General features: G+C 51.2%; 1 protein-coding gene across 1 annotated transcript; it reads left to right on the forward strand.

The window, feature by feature from the left end:
- The first annotated feature begins 275 nt into the window (after window positions 1-275).
- On the forward strand, window positions 276-10151 carry PTTG1IP (PTTG1 interacting protein). The gene is made up of 7 exons (XM_055817481.1): window positions 276-578; window positions 3131-3183; window positions 4137-4245; window positions 7076-7178; window positions 7286-7351; window positions 7781-7827; window positions 9365-10151. Exons 1-7 carry the CDS (start codon window positions 467-469, stop codon window positions 9406-9408), a joined length of 534 nt encoding a protein of 177 aa, XP_055673456.1. The 5' UTR covers window positions 276-466; the 3' UTR covers window positions 9409-10151.
- Window positions 10152-19334: the final 9183 nt, after the last annotated feature.

The raw sequence follows: 19334 nt of genomic DNA on the forward strand, positions 1-19334 counted from the left end.
AGTAAAATTCCACTATCTCATCACCTTGCATCATGTGAACTAATACATGTACCAACAGAGTTAAAGCACTTTCACGGTATAAAGACGGACGCAGCAGTGCAGGAAGGGGCCCGGGGGACCCTCGGGGGTCGGTCCGCACCGGGGCGGGAGGAGGCTCCGCGGTTCGGGCTGGCACAACACAACCCGGGGGCGCTTTGCGAGGGGGCAGCCGCCCCCGCAGCCGCCCGCTCCTCCTGCGCGGGGGTCTGGCCCCCCCCTGCGGCCGGGTCCGGGGCTGCGCGGGGGGCGGCTCCCCCGCCCCGGCGTGCTCCGGCCGCCCCGGGGGGCTCTCCGCCCGCTTTGCGGGGGTAAAGCCGGGCGGGCGGCGGCTCCCGCTCCGTGCGGCCCCCGGAGGGGCCGCCCCCGGCCCGCCCCCGCGCTCGGCCCTACATAGGCAGCGGCGGCGGCCACCCCGCCCGGCTCCGCCATGGCCCTGGCGCTCCGCCTCTGCGCTGCCCCGGCGCTGACCTTGGCCCTGGCCCTGGCCCTGGCCCTGGCCCTGGCCCTGCTGCCCGCCGCCGCGCAGGACATGGCAGGAGGTAAGGGTGGGCTGCCCTCGCCGCCCAGGCCCCCCCGGGAGCGGGGATCCGAGCCCCGCGGGGAGCTGCCCCCGGGGCCGCGGGTGTGGGGCAGGGGCACCGGCACCGGGCGCTCCCCGCGCGGCGGTCACGGCCGTGCCGTTACCCCGGAGCCCGCTGCTGCGGGGCGGGGGGCGCCGGCTGCCGGCCTGTGCGCTGCGCTCCTGCTCCGACGTGGCCGCCCACTCGGGACGGGGACGGGCCGTGGGAGCCGGGAGGGCAGGTCCCGTCCCTGCCCGGAGCCCCGCAGGGCGCGATCCTGCGCGGTGCGGATCCCCAGCGTTCAGGTGTGCGGCTGCAGCAGAACTTGTGCTCGCCACATGCCCGGCGGCCGCTGCGATGTGACTGCGTGCGGTGATGCTAATGGCTCGGGGGGGGGGCGGGGGGGGGGCTGGGCGCCTGCCCTGGCACCAGCGGCGCTTGGGAGGGGGTCCCGCCTCAGGGCTGGGTGAGCCCCGGGTGCCATGGGGGAGGGTGGGGGGCGGCTGTGCCCCCTTGCTGGACGGAGGGTGCAGCACAGCTCCGCGAGGGCCGTGCCAGGTAGAGCAGAAGCTCTAGTACAGGGTGGGGACCATCCCCTTCGGGGTGTCCCGGGGAGCCCGCCTGCCCCGCTGGGCGAGCAGCTCTTGACGTGGTGACCAGCCCTCTGATGGCTGCACGGCAGCTCTGCTTGGGGGGAGGGTGAGGACCAGCACGTGCTTTGCTGTCTTCCTTCCACCCCAAGCCATTCGCTTCACTTCTGTTGCCAAGTGGCAAAAGTATCATCTGGGAGGCTTCTACCACCCCAAGAGCTGCTCTTCCACCTCTGCCCCAAAGGACTGCAATGCTTCCCGTGCCATCCTGTGTGAGTGGGTTGGTCCACTGAGATTGGGCGTTTGGATAAAACCCCAGTCCTGGAGGGCTGCAAGGTCCTGGAAATTGCCCCATCCCATACAGCTGTGAGAGTGTGGCTTTGACCTAACAGCTCAGAGAGTGAATGCCAGCCAGGGGTGCCAGGAGAGAGGACACCCGGAGGAAAGCATCAAGTAGCAAGCCCAGTTAAAATCACAGGCTCCCCTTCTGCCTGTCGATGGCCTCCCGTGATGTGAGAGGGCAGTTTCAGGACTCCTGGTAAGCACATGGCTTTGGGAGCAGCACAGGCGCTGTGATGCTTTTTCAGCCTCCACTGGAGAAATGGGGAAGACTCGGATTCCTAGAGTGTTTGAAATCTGCAGTCTTGGCCTCTCTGGGCAGTGTGTAAACACCCTTATCTGAGCTATGTTAATAAATCGCCCAGTTGTTTGGAGGGCTGCACAGAGCATGTGACTGTTGACAGTGGGTCACAGCTGAGGGTTCCTGCCAGCTGGAGAGAGAAAATGCAGCTTTGCTGCTCGTATTGAAAACAAGCACCTCTGGGATGGATTTTTTTCCTGATTAAGGTACTGTGAAGCAGTGATCCTTCTTCCACCAGTTACTGAGTAGTCAAGCAAATTGGTTTGTGGTGTTTTGTTTGGTTGGTTTTTTTAAACCACAGTCAAGACAGGCTGATGCTTAGACCCTGTGGGCAGGGGTGCGGTTTAAATGGCTGATCCTCAAGGACTCAAAAACCACCATCCCTGAGGATCTAGGGGAGCATACCGGTGAAATAGCAGGTGAGTATCCTATAGGAAGACTTTCCTGAAGAGCTAGTACTGCTGGCAGCTGCAGGCAAGCCCAGGAAGGCATCTGGACAGGGCCACCTGGTCCCTTGTTCAGACCTGATCTGTTCCCTGTTCCCAGCTACCTGCTTCCCCTGGGGATGCTGTCGTCTGTGGTAGCACTGGTGCAGAGAGCCACCCCTGCCTATAGAGCAGGGGTCTTTCTCTGCCAGATGGGCTTGGGAACAGGTCCTGAACAAGGGTGCAGATTTTGGCTGTGGTGCCACTTCCATCAGCTAGAGCGTTTCCTGCTGAAGGAGGGTTTGGATGAATTGGCTGGGGCAGTGTATGGCCCCTCATGTGCAGCAGGAGGGTACACGCTCCTGTGGGGACTGTAGCTGTGCCTGTCCACCCCCCCCACCCCTCGTGCTTCTCTGCTTCTGCTTTTCCTTGTGGTAACTTCCTTGTCTGGGGCTTGTTTGCTTAGGCTGCTCTGTCATCCAGTGCTATGGGACTGTTCTGCCTACCCAGTGCCTGTTATCCTTGGAGGGTCCCTCTGGACTGACCCCAGCTGTCCTGCTGCCTGCTGGCCACAGCAGATGCTCAGGCTTTTAGGGAAAATAAGACCCAGGGAAAAGAACTCAACAGCTCAGGGCTTTGGGTCAGCATGGGCAAGGCAGATGACTTCCATTTGCATTTAGGCCTCCCACTGTGACACGGAGTGTGTCTTGAAGCTGGCAGCTCTTGCAGCACCATTATGCTGCATTGCTGCTGGTCAGAGGGGAGCGATTGCCTCCTGCAGCCCGCAAGGCAGCAGGCTCTGAGGAACCTCAAGTTTTAAACCACTGAGAAGTCCTCAAAGTACTGAGATGTCTTTTTTTTTTTTCTTTCCTGTAGATTGTCACCAGTATACAAACAGGAGCTGTGAAGAGTGTCTGAAAAATGTCACCGTAAGTATCAGCAGTATAACTCCCAACCTCTCATGATGCCTGAAAATGTAGCGTGGGCTTTGCAGGGCTGTTAGGGAGCAGTTTCCCTCCTGGAAGAGGGGCTGCTCCCCTGCCCTTATCCTGAGCATGCTGCAAATGCCACCGGCCCATGCTGGTGAGCAGCCAGCCATGACTCAGTGCTCTGGGAAGAGGTTGCTGGAAACCCTGGGGTTTTGTTGTGTGCTTTTTGAGGTGAGTAATGGAATTGCTGAGCCCCTCCTCACGGGTGGGAGACACTGTCAGGGGAGGTGCATGTAGAAGGAGCAGAGTGGGCTGGACTGGCTGGTCAAACTGCCTCCCCACCAGTGTGTGGGTGTTGTGGCAGTGGGTAGATGGTGGATGCAGGACATGTACCTGTGTGCTGCCAACTACCAATGACCTTATCTCTGATATCAGCAAACTTGAACTTGAGTCAGATCTTGCAGCTGATGTAGCCAGAACCAGTTTGACCAAACACAGCCAAACACTGGTGTTGGGGGTTGGAGCCACCAGGAAAGGAGGGTGCAGAGCTGCTGCAGGTAGTCTGGCTAGGAGAGACTGGTGAAGGCACACACAAACCTCTCCTGCTCATCAGCTCTGAGTGGCTTGTTTCAAAGGCTTTCTTATTGTCCCCAAAATGCTGCGTGGAATAAACACAAAGGATTTGGTTATTACTACCATCATGCAAGCCAGGAGAAGGGCGCTCAGCACTTTCACTTGCTCTAGAAATGTGCACTCCTCTCCCCAGGTGCGGGCAAGCCTGATGCAGCCTGTGCTGACTGAACACAACTGTTACCTGTTGCTGAGGGGTGGTGCCTGGCTCTCGTGAGCAGGTGTCAGTGGCCCTGTCACTGTGGCTAACAAAGCAGAGCATGGCTAACTGGCAGCACAGCCATGCACCAGTAAAGCTATGCTGCCTGATTCCTGTGTTCCAGTGCCTATGGTGTGCCAGTAGTGGGAGGTGTGTGGAGTACCCCGTCCGAAGAGTCCTCCCCCCAGCTGACCTCTGTGAGCTCCGCTCTGCGCACTGGGGAGTCTGCTGGGGTAAGTGGATGATGCTCGAGTGATGGCTGCCTTTAGTGCTTGCTGCTAAATGGCACGGGCTGCTGCTTGCACTAGTGGTAACGGGAGGTTTCCCTTCCCTCCCTTTCTCGCTGCTGGTGTAGCACTGACAGGCTGAAGTCAATCAGGGCTCTGTAAACTTCCTGAAGCGTGGGTGAGAAAGCAGAGTGTGAGCAGTTTCCTGCCTTCTGGCAAGAAGGACCAGTGGGGCTTTAGCGACTCTAAATATGTTCTTCATGTTTTGGTGTGAAGGAAGGCTTCCGACATGGCTAGCACCTAGGCACAAGAGCCGAAGGTGCTCTGTGGGTAGCTGCCTGCGCAGCCCTTCCCGGCGCTCAAAGCGTGCTCACCAGGATCTGCTGCGCCCCGTGCGTCGCTCCTTGCACTGCTTCTGGCTTTTCATGTTTAGCAGTGCAGCTGTGGACCCAGGCGGGCTCTCAAAATTCACGGGGCCTCTTGGAATCAGAAGTGAGGTGACTTACCTAGGGGGCTGCATGGGCTTCTAGTGCTGAGCATCCCACAGTCCTGCTCAGCTCTCACCCGCCTGAGAAATGCCCTCTTCCGAAACTAGCCCTGTGCAAGCTGTGCTGCAGCTGGCTTGCCTGCAGCCGGGTCACCTCTGGGAGCGTTTTCTGGCTGACACTGACTGTTGGCTGACTTTACTCCTTGGTGCTCTGTTTTCTGGTGTGTTTCTGGAGAAATTAGCATCTGTTTAGACCAAGCTTGGTGCATGCTCCTGCTCGGACAGGACCCAGCTTCTAGGGGCTGGGGCAGCTAGGAAGCAAGCTGGTTTATCTCACCTATCCCCTTGGTGGGGGGCTTGGAGTTGAATTGTGGTCCTATGTCACCTATTGTGCTTGAGGCAGGGCTCTCTTCTCTACCCACAGGACAGTTAAAGCTGCTGTGATACCTTGTGGAGGAAGAATCTGCTCTTTGTGAGCGCCACAGTGTGCTTTTCTGAAACTTGTGCAAGACCTTGAAATACAAGTTTTTCTGTGAGCAGCTTCACAAAAACTTTAATTACAGAAGAACACATTCCTTTGCTTGCAAAACTCGCTTCAGAGGAGATTAGTCCTGTGGGGGATTAGCTCTTAAACAAGTCTGTGTTTTTAGTGTGTGTGACATTATCATCAGGTGGAGGAGTGCCCGGTGCTCTGCCACAGACCCCTGTCCGGGAAGGGGTGATCTGAGCCCCCAGGCTCACCCTGAAAGCCAGGGTTTCAGAGGCACCAGTACAGACATGTGCTAGTGGAGAAACTCCCTTCTGAGCTACCCCCACTGGGCTGACTCCTAGTCTTTGGCTTTTGGGCTGTCCCCTGTGTGACTGCTGGCTGTGCTGCGGTGGACTCACAAAAGCTTCATGTTGCTCTGAAGCAAGACAGTGCCATGGACCGTCAGGTCTCAAATTCAGACTTTTTCAAAGCCTTACTGGGAACATAGACTTGCTGACCTCCCTGCTGCAGGGTGGCTGCTGGAGAGGCTGCACGAGCCCACCTGTGGGGACAAACACAAGCGTCTGCAGGCTGGTGGCTTGCTGAGTTCTGGGCTCACTGGTGACCTTCTAGGCCATGGCAGTGGTCTGCAGTTGGAACCACATTCCTTGCATGGTGCATGCCACAGTAACCTGGGTAGGGATGCAGTATGATTTGAGAGTCGGGGGCGCAGGTGGCAGCAATGAAGCTCTCCACTGGGAGAAGAAAGCTTTGAAAGCAAGTTCAGTGGTGGAGTCAGCTCAGCCTGGAGCACCCCAGTAAGATTGCTGCAGCTGAGTCCCTGCAGCAAGGGGACAGGCAGGCATCTTCTGAAATATCCTGAGATACACGATGTGTGGTGCTTAGGTTTTCCACTGGGCTTACGGTCTGAGATGCATGGAGAAGTGGGGGTTGGAAGTGCTCTGAGCAGGCTTGGGTGCTCTAGGATTTCTGCAACTTGGCCGCTGTTCGCGAAGCAGCTTGTAAACAAATACTTCTAGAGGCCCAAGTCGCTGAACAGTCTGAATCATACTTGGAAGAAATTCCTCTTTGTGGCAAAAGATTTCAGGTGATGTCTAGATATGTCCATTTTGGCCAGTGTCTCTACTGCTGTCACTACAGAAGCTGAGTAGGATGACTGCATCCCTGGGGCCAGGGCTCAAGGCTGCTGCTTCACCACCACATCCTGGCAGGTTTTGCGCTGTGCATGGGCGAGCAGATCCCCCAAGCCCTGGGGAGATGTGGTGGTGGTGTGCATGAAGCAGCCCTCCACCTTCAGCTGCTTCAGCCACGCTGCTGGCCCTGAGCTGATAAATCACAACACATCTTGTCTTGCTCTGCTTGTTGTCCAAGAGCTCCAGACGCCCATAAGTGCCTCCAGTCCACTGTCGTTTCATCTTGGATGACTTCTGAGGCCAGCTCCTGTGGGCAGCAGCTCCAGTGCCAGCTGCAGCTTCTTTGTCAGAGGTTGCTTCTCAGCACTGCAGCCTGCAGGGTTTTTTCCCCTTGATGGGTTACTGTTCACCTGGATTAGTGATTAAGACAACTTTGCTTCTGTTTCTGCCAGAGGGGTCTGACCTCGGTGCATTTGTTCTTGCATGTCTTCATAGCCAGTAAATAAGTGCTGTAGTTAAGCAGCTATATCTGCTCGGTGTGTACGTGCTGGTGCTAGTGCTTGGTGTACCTATAGATAATGATGTCCATCTTGCTTTCTGAGGTGGTTACGCATGTCTCCAGCCCAGTGACTGAAGCTGCTGGTGACAGTAGCTTATGCTTGTAAAAACTGTAAATCCAGACAGCTGTGTGTTTATGTGCTAAATTTGTTTTGTCACATCCTTTAGTGAACTTTGAAGCCCTGATCATTGCGATGTCTGTGGTGGGAGGAACAATCCTTATCATGTTGGGGGTCTGCTGCTGCTGCTGTTGTAAGAAAAAGAGCAAAAAGCAAGTATTGGAGGGGTACCCCGTTTTCTTGGAGTAGCTTTGATGCAACCATGTGCTGTTGCAGACCTGAGTGGTAAGTGTCACTAATGGGCTTTTCTGTCTGTCAGGCCAGACAAGGATGATGAGAGAGCGGCCAGGGAGCGGGAGAAGAGGCGGGTGCGGCAGGAGGAGAGGTGAGCTTGCCCCCCAGCCCTCGCTCCCCTGTGAGCAAGCCACACTGCTTCAGGCTGCAGAACAATTTGGCTCCTGTCTGTATCATCAAACATGATGCCTAGAGGCACACAGGGCTCAATGCACGCAGCCAGTGGCTGCTTCAGCCCTAGCTCAAACGTGAACCTCATGAGCAGTGTCTTTCTGGGACAAATTGTGGGTGCACCACCATAACAGTGTTGTGTATCTGACTCCTTGAGGACTGCTGATGTGCATGGGCTCTGGTGGTCCCCAGTGCCTTTAGGAGGTTGGAAGGTGGGTGGCAGGGGCACTGAGCAAACCTGGCAGCCTAGAGCTCCTTAGGTTGGGAAGAAGGAAGGAGCTGTAGCTCCTCTGGCTTGATTTTGTATTGCCAGTCACTGGCTGGTGGTTTTTGTGTTTGCTTCTTGCAGGAGAGCAGAGATGAAATCACGGCACGATGAAATCCGAAGAAAATACGGTACAGTGCTGAGATGAGCAATTCAAACTGAGCTTGAGATGGAGCAGCCTCAGTAACTGTGTTCCCTGCTGTGGTTGCAGCTGCAAAGGAGACCTGGCCAGCAAAGAGAAAGCAGTCTCCGCTTCCTTAATCTCAGTGAATTGCTCTCTTGCCCTCTGGCAGCAAGTGTAGAGATGCTTGGGTCATGGTGTGTTAACCCACACTACTGCTGCTCCTCTTGGGCAGGAAAGAGGGAGTGTTTAATGCTCCCTGGAACCTGTGTCCTCTGAACTCACCACGTGGGAGAAGCTGCTGGGGCTTGACTGGAGGGGAGAAGCAAAGGCTGGTAGATGTGGCAGCAGCTGTAATGCTGCTGCCCTTCAGGCACAGCCCTCCAGCAGCCCCGGTCAGCGAGTGGCTGGGGAGCCAGCAGCCCGGGGCAGGGGGCCAGGTGGGAGCAGGGGGCTGACGGCTGCAGAAGCACAGAGCAGGCACCACCTGACTGCAGAGCCAGTTGTCTGAGCCAGCAGCAGATCCTGGGGAGGTGGCTCAATCCCCTGCTGCTGGGATGCCCAGCCTCCCTCCTGGGGCTGGACTGTCCCTCGGGTGAGTCCCACTGCCCCAGAGCAGGTTGGGGACAGCAGCCTGGTAGGAAGCAGGGAGCAGCCAGTTGCATGGAACTGGTGGAGAGGTCTCTTCTGCCTGCCCGATGGGGCTGCTGGGGGCTCTCCCAGGGTGGCCATGGAGCAGGGAGCAGTCAGGCTCCTACACGCTGAGTGTGGTGGTCTCTGGCTTTGTGGGGGACTGTAGGGAAAGCTGGAGACTCTTCTGTGCCTGCAGCTGTTGCCTGCTGCTGCTCTGTGTTGGGCAGGAGATCCAGGGGCCTCTGGCTGGGCTGGCTTCTCTTGAGGGAGGAAGAGCAGGCAAAGCTGTGCCTAAAGGAGCTGTTGGTGGGGGAGGTACCTGCTCATGGAAGTGGAAGAGCTGTGCTCCAGGGCTGTCTTTCCACAACGGGGCTCTGTCTTGCTGCAGTGTGACCTCAGAGTTTGCAATCTCATCCTTTCTGTCTGTTCCACCTCTAAAGTGTTGGGCTGGGGCTGGAAAGCAGCCAACAGAGTGGCACAGGGGCTTGTCACAGGCCCACAAGTCAGCCCCATACCCTGCCTTGCTCTCTCCCAGCCTGTGGGTTTAGCAACAGGGGAGCAGTTTTAATTTGGGTCTGGGGTCTCTGTTTCAAGTCCAGTCCAACAGAATCAGCATGCAGAAGGGCTGCTCAGAAAGATCAGTTATGCTGCTTTACCTGGACTTTATATGACTGCCTGAGAGAGGAGTTTGCCATCAGGTTGAGCTTCTTAATGAATCTCTCCTCTTGTGCAGAGGAGAGTGCAATGGTGCTGATGGCATGTGCAGCTCAAGTGGTAGCAGGTCTTTTGGAAGGGCTGTGGGACAGGAGGCTGGATGAAGCACAAATGACAGAGTTGTTAGCAAGAATTAGCTTTCTTGCTGGCCATGACTGGTATGGCAGCTGCTGTCTGAATGAATCTCTCTTCTCTTCTAGGCCTGTTCAAGGAAGAGAACCCTTATGCAAAATTTGAGAATTAACAACTCCAGACCTGCCCACCCCAGTGAATGGTGCCTTCCCACAGAGCCACAGGACTCTGCTTCCCCTGCCACAAGGAGATGACCGCGGTGCCACTTTCCACTTCAGCTGCCACAGCAGATGAGCCAAATGTATGGTGACACCACTGTCCCTGCTCCAGGTGCTGTTTGCTCCAGAACTTTGCTCTTGCTCTGGTGCAGGAAAATGTGGCGCCATTACTGGAGGATGACACATTTCTTCTCACTCACCCCTGGGGTGGTAACAGAGTCCAATGCAAATAGCCCTTGTCCCTGGCCAAGGGCAAAAGCAACCTAATCCATCTCTCTTGCTCCTGCCTCACCAAATACCCTTCACACACACAGCCAGGCTTTTTTGTCCCCTGTTTTTCTTTTTATCTTTTTTTGATTATTTTAGTATAGGTAAAAGCCAGCAAGAGGTTTCTTGCCTTACTGGTCAGCAGGAGGCCTTGGCTGTTACTCCAAGTGCCTGTACTTGTCCCAGCACATTAGCATTCCTTTCAAAAAGCACAAGTTTCTGGTTATCTCTGGCCTCCAGAAGAAGGTCCCATGTGCACATTCTCACTTGCAACTAATCTAGGGAAATGACCCAACTCTCCTACCTCTCTGTGCCTTTCTAGAAGGGTGGTCCCCTGGGCTTGATGGCCATGGCTGATAGCAATAGCGTAGGGTTCAGATGCATTTACAATATGTTGACTATATATTAAATTGATTTGATTACTGTCCTATCTGTAAGAGTTTAATTTTGCTTCCATACCAGATACGGTTTGGCAGTGATGGCTGATGGAGTTGTCACTGTCATGTGGCCCTGGCTCGTCAGGCTCTGATGGAGGTAGAACCAAGACTGCCTTGAACTTGTGCTATGCTTGAAAGGAGGGGTCTGTTCATGGAGATGTTCAGTTATCAGGAAAATCTGGGTGTTGGGAGTAATGCTGCTTTCTAAGAAGCTGGGTCCTTCTGCAAGAGCTTGGCCTGTGTCCTGTAGCACCCCTGAGAGCCCATGTCTAAGTGGGGTGTCCTGGGGGCCCCTGGCAGTGCTGGGCACAGACTAAAACCTGTGTAAGGGACCTGGGAGTGGGGGAAGGAGGATGGGAGCTGACTTCTCTCGTTGCAGTCCTATACTTGATCAAAATTGCCTTTACAGTATGAAGGAGCCTTACATGCAAGCAATAAATCTACCTTGATAGTTTTGTCTAAGAAAAGCTGGCTATTGCATTCTGCCAGGTCAGGTGACCTGTTCTGGGCTGCAGTTGGTGGCATTTCTGTGGGCTTGCACAAAATGCTCAAGTTGCCTTGCTGGGCTTATGGCCCTTGGACACAAGCTGCTGAAGCAGAATTTTTGAAACTAAACCAGCTGTGAAACCTTGCTGCTGCCACCTGAGCTGTGTGCTGGCTGCCAGAATCTGGCTGGCTTTTACCAGGATGGTGAGAGATGCAAGACTTGCGGTGATGTTTCATCTAGGCTGTCTCTGGCAGCTACCAGAAGATACTCAGCTTCAGGTGGTAGGAGCAAAGACAATGACTGCCAATGCTGAGTAAGTACCTGGTTTGTAACCTGGGCTCCTGTTAGTGTGAACTAGGCTGCAGCACTGGCACGAGGGCTGAAAGAGTAAGGTTGGGTTGCCAGGCTCTCATGGGTGCTCTCCTTATCTTCTGTCCCAGTCTGTTGCACTGGCTGGGCAGGGGCTGCATCCTGGGGCTGCCAGTCAGGACCTGTGGGAGGCGGTGACAGCATCTGTGTGTGGCTGGGGGATGATGCTTTAAAGAAATCCCCAATGTCCTGTGTTTTGCACAATGGAGCTCCTTGCACAAACTGCCCTGTGCACATGGGAAACAAGGCATGGAGCCCTGTAAAGAGAAGTGAAAATGTTGATAAAGATCCTGGTTGTGCCCTGTGCCTTACTGGGTATGCTGGCTTGGAGGGGCTGTGGTGCCCCTGCCAACCAAAGAAATGGGGTGTCCTGTGGGAGCTTTGTTTAAGAACAAGCAATGTATGGGGGCAGCTGTCAGAGCTGCCTTTACCCATACCAGGCTGCGATGGGCTCCAGGTCCCATCCTGCCCTGGGGACTGGGACCAATATAATCCCTTTGGGGCTACCTAAGCACTTCCATTGGTCTGCTCCCAGCACTAAGGGGTTGCGTCTCCAAAACCATTGAGCAATGGGGGACCTCTGCAAGCACGTTCCCATTGCCAGGACCCCACTCATGACAGGTTCTGCCCTCCTGCTGAGCCAGGGAAGCAGAGGGACCTGCTCCACCTGGAAAACTGGATCCCTACCTGGACAGAGTGTAACTGTGCCCTGGGAACAAGCAGAGGGCATGGCACTGGCCATCGCTGGGCAGCAGCAGTGCTGCATCCTTAGCTTGCATCCTGGGCTCCAGCATGCCTGGCCTGGGGGCTGCCTTGCACAGCCTGTGACGGAGCTTTGCTAATTTTTCTAATTATTCCTGCGGAGGTTGCTGTGCGCAGGTGTTGTGTGGCTACAAAGCTGGTGATCCCTTTGGCTTGGCTGGCCCGCAGCAGAGAGGTGAAGCAGGGTCCTTGGGTGGCTGAGATGCCTGCCCAGGTCTGGGAAGAAACACGCCCACACTGTAACTGACAGCTGAGCCTGGCATCTAGAAAGATCCTTCATGAGGATTAATTGCTCCTTTGCAAGGCCGTTGTGCTGGGAAGGCTGCCCTGCTCTGGGTGGTCGGAACAGGTGGCAATGGGGACGGCACAGCTGAAGGGTGGAACAGTGTGTATCACCCACCGTGGAGTGCACTGATGAGGACGATGGGCACTTGGAGGATGCACAAGGGAGCTTGGAAAGAAGGGACATGACAGGATATAACAGGGAGATTGGCTTTGACCTGCGGGACAGTTGCACATACAGAGGCCCGTGATTGTGGGACAGCCTTGCCCAAAAAACCCAGACAAACCTGGCACTTGGGTGATCCCCACACAGGGCAGGAAAGGTGGGATGAAGAGCCAACACCCTGAGGGACACAAAATCCCTCAGTAAAGACTGAGCTGTCACACAGGCCTCCTGCCTGCAGGAGAGGATGGACATGCGAGAGGTGACCTTCCATCATCATGGCCACTGGCGTGCTGGGCTGCATGAGGAGCGGTGCCTGCAGGCATAGGGAGGAGGTTCTTCTCCTCTGCTCAGCCCTGGTGAAGCCACCCCCAGAGCCCTGTGTCCAGTGCTGGGCTTCCCCAGGGCAAGGGACAGATACCGACTGGAGAGAGCCCAGTGAAGGGCACCAAGGTAGGGAAGGGAATGGAGCATCTCTGGTGAGGACAGGCAGGGAGACATGGGACTCTTCAGCCTGCAGAAGAGAAGGCTCGGGGCACCGTCTCCATATAGGTCACTGTCTGAAGGGAGGGTGCAAAGAAGATGGAGCTTCCCAGAAAAAAAAGCTCAAGGAGTGGCAGAGGGGGACAAATGTGGACACTGGGGGAGAGGGGCCACTACTGGCTTCTTCTCTGACACTTTGCTCATCCCTGCAGAGATGGGATGCATCCCGGGAAGGGGAAGGGGGAGTGCCCTGGGACTCTTGCCAGCAGATCTCCGAAGGGGCCAGTGCCTGCTCTCCTGAAGGCCAGGGCGACAAAAGCAGCTGAGAGGGAGGTTTCAGGGAGACCCTCCTCTCCTCTCCTGGCCCCCACACCCCCGTGCTGCGGAGGGTTGTGGTCCCGCCGGGAGGCTCTCCGGGCTGGGGGAGGCAGCCCTGGCACAGCCGCCTGCCCAAGGGTAGCTGCCTGCGGGAGAAGCAGCCCCAGCTGGGATGTGCCTCATATTTTGGGAGTCTCTTCTTCAGGGAAACCCGTGGCCCTTCCCCGCAGTGGGGCGGCCCCACCAGCTGTGCTGCAGGGTACAGCCTGTGGCCCTGCCGTGTGGGGGCTGTGGCAGTTTTAACCTCCCCTTGCAGCCTTTCCCCCCAGGAGGGTTTGGGGGGACACAGGTTCCCGAGGAGAGCACCCGCCCGCGCTGTGGCACTACCAAGAGCCTCCACACTGCCGTGACGGGTGACTTCTGCTGCTGCAGCCTTGCTGTGATTGAAGAGGAACCTCACCCCAGCACAGTCCTCGTGATTATGTCTCCCAAAGCAAGAGAATCTTCCCCCTGTCTGGAAGTGGCATCTGGAAGGAGGGTGAGGATTTCCTCTGAGGTACTGCAAGTGAAAGAGCTTTGAGTCCCAGCTGACGCCCCATGTTGCGTCTAATCACACGTCGCCTTCAGGAGCTCTTGGAAATATTGCATAGCGTCCTTGCTCATCTGCCCTGCAACAGTCTTCAAAAGGTGTTGTGTGGCCTACGGGAAGAGAAGGGATCAGTAAAGCAAGAGCTGCCGTGCTGTTACCAAAATCTCGGAATGAAGAACTTATCGACACCAATGTGATGTAGATAAGCAGACACTTCTTTATTAACGGCCGGGTGCGTGAGCGAGTCCTCTCACGATCAACGCACGCCAGGTCTCAAAATCAGACACCATATATAGAACTTATTCATACATATTCATTAAGTATTCATGCATAACCGTGATATTTCCCGTAAATCATTAACATACTCTCCTCCTATATCCGATTCTGCGCAGTAAAGCTTAGAAAGGTCTAGAAATGGGTCTGGGGTACGATTTGGGTAGGTGGTATATGAGTCGGTGGTCGCGATCTCCCCCTGCCGGAATTACCTTTTACTAAAGTTCACGATTTCTTGGCAGGCATCTACAAGCTGTTCCAGTCGACTCTCCCCAGTTCCCATTAATCTCATATTCTGACATTTCAATACACCTCTGCATACAGAAGACTGGTTAAATACAAAGAAACCTTTCAACCCTAAAGTTATTACCTATGTTTTAACAATGGTTCCAGCCCCTTCTTCTAGCCTTGGTACAGGACGTACAGAAGATCTCATAACAACTTTTACTGTGTAGCTATAAGTTTCTTATAATATTTTTTTTCTTATCCTTCTATATTTTAATTTTATTAAATGATTTTATAAAATCAATTAATCAATCAAATAAAATCAATCAATCTTAACTTATTAACAAATCGATAACATTTCCCCCCTTTGAAAGTGTTGAAAATCATTATTTCAATACTTTCACATTATTCATTTATCTTTTGTTTCAACATATTTTGCTAATGGATCATGTCTTGGTGAAATAGTTGGTACTTCTCTCATAATCATACGATTTACTGCAATTCTATTGGTAAACTGTTTCTTCAGACATGCATATACTAGCATGCTCATCAAAAAGACAACTAGTAACAGAAACAAAGTTTTGATTATGGATTGTATCCAAGAGCTCAAATTCCATCCCAGTTTGTTAAAAATTTTCCCAAGCCAATCTTCTGACATATCCTTTTGAATTGTTTCAGTTTCTTTTTCAATTTTTCCCAATAGGTCTAGATCATGTTCCACATCCTGAGTGACATTTGGAATGTGGATACAACAGTGGTCCAGTTTATCCTTGAGATATCCACACTCCATGTTCTTTAAGTAGGAGCATATCTAGTGCCATTCTATTTTGTAAAGTCATTCTGGAAGTTGCCTGTAATTGTATATTCAATTCCTTAAACCCCTTTTTGTTAACGTTTGCTAATTTTTCCACTTGACCAGTTAACTGATAGAGCCATGCTCTGTTTCTGTATGAAGCTATAGGATTTAAAAGTGATTCAAGTGCCCAACCAGTTTTCACTCCTGTAGATGGTTCATTCCAAATATCATCATTTATCCCAGATCTCTTTATTCGTTTCAATTCTAAATTCTCTAGAGATCCTTTAAATGGTGATTTCTTCCAAATTGGGCGCAATGTTGGCATGCCTAAAGTGATTTGTTTCACCTTACCATCTAATGGTAAGTGTGTTGTCCAGGTTCCATCACTTAATGCCCAAACTAAATGTCCTGGACTTCGAATAGTAGATTTTCTACAACTAAACAAAGTTCCTCTTCTGACTGTAAAAGTGCTGGTTAAATTGAGAGTATTCTTAAGACCTCGACAAAAACAACCATATTTCAAAGCAGCAGCCAACGGAGGAATTCTTTGGATTACTAAGTCTGCATTACTACAATCATACACTTTTTCACATTTCCACCATGGCACTATTTTATTTTCCTTCTCTCCCGATGTAGTTGACCTATCATCCACCCAGGGTAATACTGAAAAAACCTTTCCATCCCAGGTAAAACACCATGAAGTTCTTGCTATATACTGAAAATGGGAAAATATGGACATAGACCATATAGAGTCCCACTGGTCTACTAATTGGGTGCTTTGGCCAGTTTCGTTACACTTCCATTCCATGACACTTTTGCTCACATTGATTTTAAATTGTTCATCATAAGAACACCATCCCAACTGGAGATTTGGACCCCCAGGAAGAAGAACTCAAGCTATGGCACTAGGTCGGGATCCTGTTATAAAATCATAATTCAATAGTTTGGGGGTTTTTTTTGGTTTTTTTTTTTTTTTTACAATCTGTTTCTTTACCTGGTGACTTCCACTGTTTTCTAATAACCTTTACTTGTTCATACCATTGAGTTACTGGCCTTTGTTCACAATAGGTGGTTTCATTTTTATGTTCCAAATTAGTCAGATTCATAGTTAAAATTCCCCATGGAATAGATTCACCTACTGCCCTTGGTATTGGCAAACAGTGATCTGCGTGACGTTTTGTAAATTGGCAAATTCTTTAATCAATCCTACCATCAAATTTTCCTCAGCCATTTGTTTGGGAATGTCAATCACTTGTTCTGTTTCTATTTGTCTTTTGTTCCTGTCCACCAAGTCAGCCCATGATCCCACCAACACTACCGACCAAAAGAAAATCCAAAAACCAATCATAACCTGATATGAAAAATTAGACATGTTTCAAAGTCAATTTTTAAGTCTCTGGGTCACGATTAACAGTCTTCCACGGAGTAGATGCTTTCTTCACGGTGCTTTCTTCACTCGAGTATAATGTATCCAAGCATCTGATTCTGCAATTTTGATAGCTGTAAAAGTGGTTAACAGTATCTGGAAAGGTCCTCTCCAGTGCTCCTGCAAAGGTTCGGAGGTCCAAGTCTTCACATAGACATAGTCTCCTGGTTGGAAATCATGCACTGAATTTTCCAGGGGTAAAGGTCTATTCCAAATTACTACACTCCAAATCACAGCCAAAGTTTTCCTTAGAAAAAGCAAATAGTTCTACACATCTTGTTTTCCTTTTACATGTATGTTTAGATTTGGTTCTAGAGACTCATATGGTTTTCCTTATAATAATTCATAAGGACTGACTGAGGTTCCGCTCTTTGGCTGTACCCTGATTCATAATAATGCCAATGAAAGTGCCTGAGGCCACTTTAGACTGGTTTCTTGACAGATTTTACTTATTTGTCGTTTCAAAGTTTGATTCATCCTCTCCACTTTTCCACTAAATTGTGGTCTCCAAGACGCATGCAAATCCCGATTAATACCCAATACTTTGCTAACACTTTGGACTACTTCAGCAACAAAGTGTGGACCTCTGTCAGAGGAAATTCCAATAGGAACTCCAAATCTCGGAATTATTTCTTGTAATAACCACTTCACAACCTCTTTTTGCTTGTGTGGTGCGACAGGGAAGGGCTTCTGGCCATCCTGTAAAACTATCAACCCTTACCAGGATGTACCGGTACCCATTTTGTCTAGGTAACTATCGGACATTCTGGTACATACAAAAATTCATGTGTAATTATCTTATTTCCAAATTTCAAATCCAGGGGTTGCAGGAATGGCCTGTTTTTGTTCCAGTTTTTCCTTTACAGGTATTTAATAAAAAAATGTCACTCCTGTATCCACTCCCAACCTCACAATTTAAACAACATTTTTTTCCACTTTCTTATTATCAGAAGTTATAGCCATTACCAAATTATCTCTAATAGTTAGCTTACATTCATCCTGCCAATCCTTTCTTTGTCTTAAGTAAAAAAACAAATCCACATCTGGCATTTTATTCCATTTCCCTTCTCTTTTACAATACAGCATTAACTGCAAAATAGTGTTATAATTCAGTGTCCCATTCGTGGGCCGCTTTTCCTGATCATCCAATATATACAAAGGCCACCAATTATTACAATACTCAAATTATTACAATACTCAATCATCTGGCTCTTTTGCAGATCATCCTGTAAATTTCCCCAATGTGCCAATAAACATCCCAACAAAGAATTTTTCGGGATTTTGTTATTTACAGCAAGATTACCCAAGCTTTTACTTTTAAACAACCGAGTTAACTTAGTTGCCATGGTGTAATTACTCACAATACAATACACGATTATTCAACTCTGTCACTCTGATCCGCGGATCCACACTCCACACTCGCTTTCGTTCTCAATTACACGTCTCACCCTTACAGCCACACTCACACTTTCCCACAGTTACTTTAAACAAACATATAACACAATATTATACCTCTTAATTTTCTTCTTAATACACAAACTCACAAAACAACAAAAAACCCCAAAAACTTCTTCTAACTTCTTGTTAGAGGCACTACCTTAGAGAACACTATAGCATATAGTTTCTCTTGTCTACACTTTTGTCCAACCCTGCAATAGCTTTCGCTTATGTCTTACGGGCAGACTCCTAGTCCTACCCTGCGCAGCTCTTTCACCGCGTCTGACAGGCAGACTTACTCAGTGGGACTCCAACCCACTGGTGGGACTCCATCCCACTCCTTACCATACACTTATTATAGTGGGACTCCTACGCACTTCCTCTAGTGCACTTACTTACTACAATTAAAAAAAGAATTGTCTTACCCAAAAATCCAGGGAACGTTGCGAAGAGCCTTACGGATCGGGGATCGATGGGTATCCCCGAGAAATCCTCGGTGCCGGCTGGAACCGATCAGGTCCCCGACTCCTCCGGTCTCCTTCAGCGAGGTCCCATCTGGGTCGCCAAAACTGTTACCGAAATCTCGGAATGAAGAACTTATCGACACCAATGTGATGTAGATAAGCAGACACTTCTTTATTAACGGCCGGGTGTGTGAGCGAGTCCTCTCACGATCAACGCACGCCAGGTCTCAAAATCAGACACCATATATAGAACTTATTCATACATATTCATTAAGTATTCATGCATAACCGTGATATTTCCCGTAAATCATTAACATACTCTCCTCCTATATCCGATTCTGCGCAGTAAAGCTTAGAAAGGTCTAGAAATGGGTCTGGGGTACGATTTGGGTAGGTGGTATATGAGTCGGTGGTCGCGATCTCCCCCTGCCGGAATTACCTTTTACTAAAGTTCACGATTTCTTGGCAGGCATCTACAAGCTGTTCCAGTCGACTCTCCCCAGTTCCCATTAATCTCATATTCTGACATTTCAATACACCTCTGCATACAGAAGACTGGTTAAATACAAAGAAACCTTTCAACCCTAAAGTTATTACCTATGTTTTAACAATGGTTCCAGCCCCTTCTTCTAGCCTTGGTACAGGACGTACAGAAGATCTCATAACAACTTTTACTGTGTAGCTATAAGTTTCTTATAATATTTTTTTTCTTATCCTTCTATATTTTAATTTTATTAAATGATTTTATAAAATCAATTAATCAATCAAATAAAATCAATCAATCTTAACTTATTAACAAATCGATAACAGTGCCACGCCAGGCCAGTGAGCCGTCCAGCCTAGAAGCCATCTCCAGCAGCAGTCAGTGGCAGGCCCTTAGGGAAGGGAAGAGGAAAATCTTGCCTCCATACCCTCGTGCGGCAGCTGACCGCATGTCAGTGCGGGTCTTCTGGCCAGACTCAAAGCTGAGAGCACGCCCAGGGAGGGTGGGGGTGTCCAGCAGCAGCTCTCCCAGGAAAACCCTCACGCATCAGCTTTTTCAGAAGTTTGCTGCTGCAGTCTCCAGAGGACAGTTTTCCAGCTAGAGTGATAGGGCGCACTT

This window comes from Falco peregrinus, chromosome 12 (genome assembly GCF_023634155.1).
Source record: "Falco peregrinus isolate bFalPer1 chromosome 12, bFalPer1.pri, whole genome shotgun sequence".
NCBI lineage: Eukaryota > Metazoa > Chordata > Aves > Falconiformes > Falconidae > Falco > Falco peregrinus.